The following is an 11500-nucleotide window of genomic DNA, read 5'->3' as shown; positions in this document are numbered from 1 at the left end:
AAACTTCCCTTAACCACTCGCTCATCTTTTCTTCATCCATCCATCCCTTCGAGTTAGCTTTTATGATGACGCCGGCTGGAAAGGTCTCTTTTGGCAAGGTCTTCCTTTTGAATATCACCATGGGTGGAAGTTAGCATGGCAAGCTAGAACCACAGTGAAGGATGACTTCTCATTCCCTGTGGTGCGAATATTCACCGTACGTGCTCCCGTTCCACAGTGCGGTTCACAGGAATATCAGTTGCTGTGAAATACGGTAGTAATCCGTGTGCGGATGGAGAGATTGCGTCTTTTTATGAACCGGATCCTTGTCCTTTGTAGGAGCCATTTTGTGGTCTTTACAGATGTAAACAGGAAATGAAACGTACGGTGATATCCGCGCGTTTTTTCTTCTTCTTCCGGGGGCGGGTGGTTGCTTACAGTAGAAGAAGAAGCGCTTCCTGTTCTATGGGGGCGGGTGCTTTCCTTGGCGGTTGCTTGCGTAGAAGAAGAAGCGCTTCCTGTTCTACCGGGAAAAAAGATGGCGGCTGTTTACCGAAGTTGCGAGATCGAAACTTTATGAAAATGAATCGTAATAAAGCGCACCGGGTTATAAGGCGCACTGTCAGCTTTTGAGAAAAATTGTGGTTTTTAGGTGCGCCTTATAGTGCGGAAAATACGGTATATATATATATATATATATATATATATATATATATATATATATATATATATATATATATATATATATATATATATATATATATATATATATATATATATATATATATATATATATTTATTTATATACATATATATAAATAAATATAAATAAATATATATATATACACATATATATATATATATATATATATATAAACTATATATATATATACATATATATATATATATATATAAACTATATATATATATATATATATATATATATATATATATATACACACAATTAATCATGATTAATTTTAAGTTAACTATGAACAAAATTTCTATATATATATATATATATATATATATATATATATATATAGACATTTTGTTTGTAGTGAACTTAAAATTAATTGTGATTAATTGCAGATAGGTATAATTTTTCATCATTAATAAGTGTACACTAGATAGATAATTTTAAGGGGGGGGGGTTATCCCAGCTGTAATGTGTCATATATATATATATATATATATATATATGTCTTAATAAGGTTATCCAAAAAATAGTGCTCGATACCGTAGTAGAGCGCAATATATGTATGTGTGGGGAAAAAAATCACAAGACTATTTCAGATGAAATAGTCTTGTGATTTTTTTCCCCACACATACATACATACATACATACATACATACATACATACATACATACATACATACATACATACATACATACATACATACATACATACATACATATATATATATATATATATATATATATATATATATATATATATATATATGTATATATATATATATATATATATATATATAAAATCAATAAAAAAAGATATCAACAAATATTTGGGGAGAACTGTTGACAATGAGAGTATTTTTTATTCCTAGCTCAAATAAATAGGAAATCAAGCTCATGCAGGTCTGGTGCTTGAGCAGTGCTTATTATATCTACTTCACTAAATGTATGTTTGAAATACTTCATTCTGGTGTTATGTGTATTTTAAATACTTCATACTGGTATTATGTGTATTTTAAACACTTCATACTGGTATTATGTGTATTTTAAATACTTCATACTGGTATTATGTGTATTTGAAATACTTCATACTGGTATTATGTGTATTTTAAATACTTCATACTGGTATTATGTGTATTTTAAACACTTCATACTGGTATATGTGTATTTTAAACACTTCATACTGGTATTATGTGTATTTTAAACACTTCATACTGGTATTATGTGTATTTTAAACACTTCATACTGGTATTATGTGTATTTTAAACACTTCATACTGGTATTATGTGTATTTTAAACACTTCATACTGGTATTATGTGTATTTTAAACACTTCATACTGGTATTATGTGTATTTTAAACACTTCATACTGGTATTATGTGTATTTATTGTATTTGCTGATGTAGTTCTGCAGTATTCGTTATATACAAAAAAAGTTTAAAAAATAAAAAGGTGGATACATCCAAATGTGAAACGTGACCCACCTCTTGGAATGCGTCCTGTGCCGCGACACGTAGGGCAGGCGTCCCCCAGGGTGCCGTAAGAAGACAAACGTTTCAGGCTCTTCACCTTCTCAGGCTCGTTCATCTGATCCAGGCGGCTGTGCTCGCTGGCCATCACGGCTCTGTGCGGGGAGAAGAAAGTCTCAACGCCAGCTCTTTGACTTGTGCGGACAGGAGCGTGGGAGGCCAAGGTTTGTTCAGGTGCTAAATCACCTATAAAAGCTCCTGGTGGTGTGACCACTTTATTACCACACGTCTCCTTATATAACTTCACTCTACTTTTTAACTCAACTTTTATCAAGCACATGTCAGCACTTTTACAAACATGGCGCTTGAGGCCATGATTGAACAAGTGGTGATTGTCACACACACACACACACACACACACACACACACACACACACACACACACACACACACACACACACACACACACACACACACACACACACACACACACACACACACACACACACACTTGTTGTGGCGAAATTATCCTCTGCATTTGACCCATCACCCTTGTTGACCCCCTGGTGATCAAGTTAAAAAAATAAAAAATAAAAAATAATAAATTGTTGGTAATCATTGGTACTTTAACTTGAACTATTACTCACATATAAACATTTGTAGACATACAACCATAAATATGGAGCCCCTAAAGCAGGGGTAGGGAACCTATGGCTCTGGAGCCAGATGTGGCTCTTTTGTGGATTGCATCTGGCTCTCAGATCAATCTTAGCTGACATTGCTTAACACGATAAGTCATGAATAATTCCGCTGATAATCACAGTGTTCAAAATAATGTTCAAAATATAAAACATTCTCATGCATTTTAAAGCCATCCATCCGTTTCTACCGCACCTGTTCAAGCATTCATGGTAAGAAGTATTTTATTTATTATTGGTTACCTTCAGAATAGCAATGTTTTTAAAAAGAATAAGAGACTTATTAAACTCTAAAAATGTTGGTTTTACTTAAAAATGCACGCATTTAGTTGTATTCAGTGTTAAAAAATATTATATGGCTCATACATTTTAAAATATTTGGCTTTCATGGCTCTCTCAGCCAAAAAGGTTCCCGACCCCTGCCCTAAAAGGGACATGGGGGAAGATTTTTTTTTATATAATTATTTTTTTATTTTATTTTTTTTTAGACATGTATCTCGTGCGCGCGAGAAACTTTTTATAAAGTTATAAAAAAAATGTTTTTTAAATGTTATAATTTTTTTAAATTTTTTTTTTAGACATGTATCTCGTGCGCACGATATACATGTCTTAAAAAAATACAACAAAAAAAATTATCCTTTTTTTTATAACTTTATAAAAAGTTTCTCGTGCTCGATACATGTCTAAAAAAATAAAAAAATTAAAAAAAATAAATAAAAATAAAAAATTCCCCCATGTCCCTTTAGGGGCTCCGTACATAAACAAGTAAATACCAAATAATTAGCCTAATAATAATAATAATAATAATTTAAACACCTTATGATTGTGAGAAACCAAAATTATAATTCATGTTTTGAATATTTGAGGAATACATGTTTCCCACCGGACCCTGGCCTGCACACCCTCGTGTGCGACCGAATGACAAGCCTCGTCGCTTTCCATATCACTCCGCCACTTACTACTTTCTGAGATACACATTTACATTAACACACTTATATATATTATATATAAATAGTACATATACATATACTTATACAGTTAACTTGGGTGAAATTCTCAATATGAATGTGTCGATACATTTGTTAGGCCTATTTCGCTTGGTCTGTGAACGCCATTGGTGACGAAGCTCGCTTAATTAGACTGACCATACCTCCTCTTTTCCCCGGACATATTCTCTTTTGCGGGTCTGTCCGGGTTTGGTTTCTTAAATGCCTCAAATGTCCCGTATTTTGAGTTAGGGTTGCGTGTATTTTCAATGTACGTCCAGGGTTAAGAAGGGGTTGAAAACAAAACAAATTGTGAAGGTGTGCGCACGCAGCAACATTGGTGAGGGAGGGGCAGAGACAGAGAGCGAGAGAGAATGGAGAGACAGACAGAACACAAGAGAGAAGCCGAAACGTAAATGCAACTTCACGGATGATTTGTGTGTTTTGGTCCTGGCCGCGACACATGGAAAGCAGAATGCATTGTGTGCAAAGCAGGAACTTATATATCTGTGGCAAATAAAGATCTACACTACAAAGCACAAAACAAACAGCTGTGCAGGGCGAGAGCTCATCTGCTGTTTTTTCTTTGAATTTAATGAACTTGTTTTGAGGCATTATTTGTGTTTACATTATATACAAGAGGTTATTTTGAATATTTCTACCTCTGCACTTTTTTCCCAAAACTGTGAATGTTACAGAATATAAGTGTGACTTATTTTGTTATACTGTCAACCAGTGTTGGCGCTAACACACTTTTTGTGTCTTTTTAAAACGCATTGAAATCAGAAAGGACACAGATTTTTTTTTTTAACATTTGCGGCCCACAGCTAATGTTTCAAAGGCCCATGGCACATTCTAAAAATACTATCAAAATAAACAAAAACATAACAAAAGCAAAATAAAAAAGCTTAGAGGTTAAATGTCATTTAGAAAAAGTTGCAATGTTGACTAATAAAACAAATCTGTTTTTTTTTTTTCTTTCAAACTGTCATTGCTCAAAACATAATATTGAATCAAAATCAATGTTATAATGAATTATTGACCTATCCAAGGTTCCCATTACTTCACATCAAATATTACACTAAGAAAAATATTTTTGGTGGAAGATTTTGCATACCGTATTTTTCGGACTATAAGTCGCAGTTTTTTTCATAGTTTGGCCGGGCTCCAGTGCGACTTATATATGTTTTTTTTCCTTCTTTATTATGCATTTTCAGCAGGTGCGACTTATACTCCGGTGCGACTTATACTCCGACAAATACGGTATTTTGTGTGTTTGCCATAAAAAACAGTTTTAGGAGAGCATACCTGCCAACTTTTGAAATCAAAATGATTGATTGCATTCAGACAGGTTAAAATGTTGCTAAAACCATCACTTTTCTATCAGTCACAGTGACTTTTCAAAACAAAAATATTACAGCAAAAATCATATGGGTTGATTGACATGTTTATTCTGTAAGCTAACTTCAATAGTTTGAAATTATTTTGACAGTTAATGCCAGTTATCCTGTCAACCTTTCACAAGACTTCAATTTGTTCATTGAAAGTATAAACACTTTTTACAGTAAACAAATGGTAAAACAGTACTAAACAATTCCATTAAAAAAAAATTTGGTGTCATTATTAACTTTCTGTCCAAGCTTGTATAATCTACTGCCTTGTTCAATTGTAAAAAATATTCTGTGCCTAAAATTCACATTTCTCATACTGTAAACATGGTAAGCTAACTTCATTAAAATTAATAGTCCTGTCAATAGCATGGAATTACAATTCAAATGTAGTTTTTTTGTAAGCCTTTCAAAAGAATTCAAAATATGAAAAATGAATGAAAATTAATTGAAGCCATCAGACACTTGAAAAGTGGCACATCACATCTCTAATGTAATCATTTGAACTTTTCAACAGAAATAGCACTGCAAAAATATTAAGGACATACTTCTGTATTTCGGTAGTTATGCTGTCAACATTTAACAAGATTTCTTCAACTTGGACTTGAAAGCATAAATAGTATAAACACTTTTAACAGTATAACAGTACTAAACAATTCCAATAGATAACATTGGTGGCATTACCTTTTTGTGGCTAAAATCCAAAGTTTTCCACTTGTATCACTAGCAACGGCATTAGACTTGTGGTTTTTTTGTCCCAACGTGGTCTTTTACATCGCTAATTCCTCTGTGTCCGATCGAAAAATCTTGTCTGCACAAGGTGCAATTCGCGTAGTTTTCACCCTTTTTGGAAGGGATAATTATTCCCGGATAGGCTTTTGAATATTCTTCACGGAATGACTGCAGTTTTCTTTTCGGTTTAAGACTCGTTTGCGATTTTTCTCCGGCTGATTCCATGATCGTTCGCTCGTTTGGAAACAATGGCAACTGGTGCCTCGTGCTTGGCAGCGGTGCTATAAATAGCCTCGCGCATGGCATTCGGAATGGCTCGATAGGAAGTTACGGGAAGCAGTGTCGATTGTCATTGTTGTTACGCGATTTCGTGAATAAAACTTAAAAAAAAAAAAAAATTTAATTAATGAAAAACCGTATTTTTTAATCACTGCAACCCTAACCCGGAATAGGTTGATGAAAACCGTACTAATTACGGGAAAACCGGAGTAGTTGGCAGGTATGGGAGAGTTCATTGACAGTCATGATTTAGTCAATTTAATTATAGTACTCGGTGAAAGGTTTATTTTTAAGGCCAAAAACAGATATTCACTTAGTATTTCTTTCTTTAAAACATTTATTCAGTATTTTTTAACTTTAGAAAGTTATATGGTTGAAAACGATAATGATGCCAAAAAACATAAAAAAGATGGGAAGTCGTCAAAGGCTTATTTTGAAAATGTAATTTTGTTTATAGATTATATGCAATCTGTTGTTGTGTTCCCTAATTTAAGTGTACACAAATGTTGTGTTCCCTAATTTAAGTGTACATAAATGAAGGTGTCCGACTTGGACGTGATCTGGACTGTACATGGGTGCTTATTTTGAAAATGTAATTTTGTTTGTGGATTGTATGCAATCTGGTTTTCAGTGTACATGTGTGAAGGTGTGTGTTGCTGAGCCCGACCTGGACATAATCTGAACTGGACCTGGTTTTAAGAACCCTTTTGAACAATCGGATTTCATTGACAACCAGGTCTGGTGAAGATAAGGTCCTTTTTAAAAAAATAAAATAAAAAATAAGACATCCATCCATCCATCCATCCATTTTCTACCGCTTATTCCCTTTTGGGGTCACGGGGGGCGCTGGAGCCTATCTCAGCTACAATCGGGCGGAAGGCGGGGTACACCCTGGACAAGTCGCCACCTCATCGCAGGGCCAACACAGATAGACAGACAACATTCACACACTAGGGCCAATTTAGTGTTGCCAATCAACCTATCCCCAGGTGCATGTCTTTGGAAGAAATAAAAAAATAAAAAATAAGACAAATAAATAAAAACCTTTTCTTGAATAAAAAATTAAGTAAAACAATATAAAAACAATTACATAAATGTTAGTGGACCAGCAGCACACACAATCATGTGTGCTTTAAGGACTGTATCCCTTGCAAACTATATTATTCTATAATGTAGGAACCAGAAGTTTTTAATAACAGAAAGAAACAACCCTTTTGTGTGAATGAGTGTGAATGGGGGAGGGAGGTTTTTTGGGTTGGTGCACTAATGGTAAGTGTATCTTGTGGGTTTTTTTTATGTTGATTTAAATTTAAAAAAATTTAAAAATACATAGTTTTGTTTGACAAAAAAGGGCGGAAACAAACAAACAAAAAAACAACATAAAAAAACTAAAACATTTTGAAATGAGGAATAGATGTGAAGTTGATGTCGACTCCAGAGATTTAAATATAAAATGTATGTATACCCTGGCACACCATTATCATCATTTCATGACCCAAGCAAAACACTTTTGACACTTTTACACTGAAATAAATACACCTACAACTTCTTAAATAAAAACATATAAAACACTAAAGTTTAGATCCATGAAGGAAAGAAGAAAGTGAATGAATGTTTATAACTGAATACATTTACATATGCATACACATTTGTTTTATTTGATTATTTGTTTGAATGAATGAAGTAACGTTTATGACAACCTTTTCCCAAAACACAATAGAGAATGTGAGATATAACAGGATAATGTAGAACACAACATAGAATGTGAGATATAACAGGATAATGTAGAACACAACATAGAATGTGAGATATAACAGGATAATGTAGAACACAATAGGGCAGGGCCGACATCCGGGCAACTGAGCTACATACGGGTTCTTCGAGCCATAGCAACCTGACTGGCGTTGAAAACAAACCGTCGCCATTACTCTTTAACCTGTCGACCTGCGCTGATTAAACCCGTCATTCTGCCTCCAAAATGCCAAAAAACTGTGTTGTTTTTGGTTGTGCAAACAGGGAAAACAAAGGTCGTATTTTGTTCTGCCAAAGCGTGCTAAAAGCCCACAGAGACGAGACAAATGGCTCGCAGCTTTACACCGGGAAAACGAGGACGGTTCTCACTGGAGTCCCCCAAAATCCCGGGTCGTGTGTTCGGATCACTTCGTTTCTGGTAAATATAAGGAACAAAAATCCACCTTCTTAACCACAACTTGGCTATACCATCCATCCATCCATCTTCTTCCGCTTATCCGAGGTCGGGTCGCGGGGGCAGCAGCTTAAGCAGGGAAGCCCAGACTTCCCTCTCCCCAGCCACTTCGTCCAGCTCCTCCCGGGGGATCCCGAGGCGTTCCCAGGCCAGCCGGGAGACTTAGTCTTCCCAGCGTGTCCTGGGTCTTCCCCGTGGCCTCCTACCGGTCGGACGTGCCCGAAACACCTTCCTAGGGAGGCGTTCGGGTGGCATCCTGACCAGATGCCCGAACCACCTCATCTGGCTCCTCTCCATGTGGAGGAGCAGCGGCTTTACTTTGAGCTCCCCCCGGATGACAGAGCTTCTCACCCTATCTCTAAGGGAGAGACCCGCCACTCGGCGGAGGAAACTCATTTGGGCCGCTTGTACCCGTGATCTTGTCCTTTCGGTCATGACCCAAAGCTCATGACCATAGGTGAGGATGGGAACGTAGATCGACCGGTAAATCGAGAGCTTTGCCTTTCGGCTCAGCTCCTTCTTCACCACAACGGATCGATACAGCGTCCGCATTACTGAAGACGCCGCACCGATCCGCCTGTCGATCTCACCATCCACTCTTCCCTCACTCGTGAACAAGACTCCGAGGTACTTGAACTCCTCTACTTGGGGCAAGATCTCCTCCCCAACCCGGAGATGGCACTCCACCCTTTTCCGGGAGAGAACCATGGACTCGGACTTGGAGGTGCTGATTCCCATCCCAGTCGCTTCACACTCGGCTGCGAACCGATCCAGTGAAAGCTGAAGATCTTGGCCGGAGGAAGCCATCAGGACCACATCATCTGCAAATAGCAGAGACCTAATCCTGCAGCCACCAAACCAGATCCCCTCAACGCCTTGACTGCGCCTAGAAATTCCGTCCATAAAGGTTATGAACAGAATGGGTGACAAAGGGCAGCCTTGGCGGAGTCCAACCCTCACTGGAAACGTGTCCGACTTACTGCCGGCAATGCGGACCAAGCTCTGACACTGATCATACAGGGAGCGAACTGCCACAATAAGACAGTCCCTTACCCCAGAGAGTATGGGGTAACGGACTTGGCTATACCGTCCATGCTAATGTTGAACCCGTTGAATTTTTACTGAATAACGTTCGACAGCTGAAGTTGTTGTTGCACAACAATAACATACGGTATAAAGGCTATTTTCGAAAACCGGTTTCATTTAAATTTGCACTTAACGGTTGGGTTTTTAAAAACCAATAAACCCTATAATTTTCATGTTGCCATTTAATCAACTTTTCAAGACAGTCGTAAAATGCTGTCTGCAAGTCTCCTTTGTTGTAATCAAACATTACTTGTAGTTGTAGCCCTCAAATCTCTCAATATTTTGTCATTTTTTCCCTCTCAGGACGACCTGTAAAGAATCCCATGCACCCTGATTATGCACCATCCATCTTACCTCACCTGCCACAGAGTGGAAAGAAGGCATCCCATAGGATGGACAGTTACGAGCGACATCAACTGACAACTTCAAAGCGTGAATCGGCAGCAGAGAACTCAAAAAGTACAAAGAAACACTGTGGGAAACGACTACCTTTCAGTGATCTAACGGAAAGGACAAATGAGTGTGAAAACATTGAGCCTGCTGCAAAAACGCCTGTAATTTTAAATAAATAATTCAGTTAAAAAAAGGAACAGTAATTCAGCAAATAATAAATCATAATACTGAACTGAATTTGAATGAGCTCTCTACAGATATAATAAATATACAGATACTGGTAGCCACCGTGTCATCCTTATTATCATTTATCAACATACCTTGGGTGATTTAACAATTTTTATGTGATTTATTCGTTATATAACAACCGACCTGGTGCGCTTGTGAGGTAGACATAAAGATTTCCAAATTCCATGTCCGGCCATTGTGTAGGATTATCAGTCCACGCATCTGCTGGAAGGCGGTAAGGGCAGTCGTTTAATCCAACTACAGAACATTTTAACTCGTAGCCTCACTGGAAAGACTATTTACATAATCATACGCCATTTAGAACAGTTTAAAATGCCGTGAAACCTCGTTAAATGCCTTTTCTGTCAATGCTGTGTTCGCTGTGAGCTGGTTTGTTTTCAACCAATTCAATATGGCGACCGGTTGCTAGGGGATTGGCGGGCGGAAGTGACGTAGGTCCGCCCTCGCCTATATAGAATGTGAGATATAACAGGATAATGTAGAACACAATATAGAATGTGAGATATAACAGGATAATGTATACATTTGTCATTTGTTTTCAAAACGCTTACAAAAAAGTGGGACCCCAAAACTTTACTGTGGGACCCCATTTTTATGACTCGATGGGGTTCCTGGGACCCCATTTTGAACATTCCTAGCGCCAACACTGCTGTCAACAGAGGAGAAAAAATGCTTTATTGAAATAAATATATTATTTCTAAAGCAAGTTGGCAAATGTTCACCTCGTCCCGCCTTGGCACGCATATATGTGTCCTCGTTTCACATTTCACTATATGGTCAGCCTACATTAATAGCGCTTCCAAATAACCGCTTTTGGAGTTTATTTAACGAGGTCAAATAACTCACCTTGTGTCAGTGAAGAGCTGAAAGTGGAGACTTTATCAGCAGACGCGCTCCTTCTGAGGACGACTTGCACTGCGGACTTCCGGTCGGTGCACATTAGAAATAAAAGTCATTTCCTGTTGAAGAAAACAAACAACACTTCCGCCTTCTTCGGGTGACAGGTCAGTTATGCTGCCCCCTAGCGGCCGAGGGGGTGCACTGCTGCTGTCAAATAAGTCAGAGTACAAATCTTGTGTTTATTTTCATACAACGCTGCGCACTTCTTGCACAATAATAATAATAAAACTTGCTTTAAAGAGAGAAGCCAAGCACTGTGCAAATGGTTTATTTGCACGATGTACAGCAGAAAGGTGGAGAATGTGTTCACAATTCAGCAGATGTTTTCCAAACAAATTGTGTCTTTATTACGAAAGCTTTTTTGGACTCGGAACTTAAGTCAATCAACTGTTTGTGTTTGAACGTCGTTGGAATAAAAAAAAAATGCACGCAAAATGT

General features: G+C 37.3%; 1 protein-coding gene across 1 annotated transcript in view; it reads right to left on the bottom strand.

Annotated features, from left to right (window-relative positions):
• The window catches only part of tmem106a (transmembrane protein 106A), an 18103-nt gene extending 6954 nt beyond the window's left edge, over positions 1–11149 (bottom strand). The window contains exons 1-2 of the mRNA XM_061931945.2: positions 11009–11149; positions 2161–2300 (exon numbers count right to left, since the gene is read on the bottom strand). Coding sequence (XP_061787929.2) covers positions 2161–2293 — 133 coding nt within the window. The 5' untranslated portion in view covers positions 2294–2300; positions 11009–11149. The remainder of the gene's footprint in view (positions 1–2160; positions 2301–11008) is intronic.
• Positions 11150–11500: the final 351 nt, after the last annotated feature.

The sequence above is a fragment of the Nerophis lumbriciformis genome, linkage group LG39 (assembly GCF_033978685.3).
Source record: "Nerophis lumbriciformis linkage group LG39, RoL_Nlum_v2.1, whole genome shotgun sequence".
NCBI lineage: Eukaryota > Metazoa > Chordata > Actinopteri > Syngnathiformes > Syngnathidae > Nerophis > Nerophis lumbriciformis.
The sequence above is the reverse complement of the archived record's forward strand: the minus strand, read 5'-3'. Positions and strand labels throughout refer to the sequence as shown.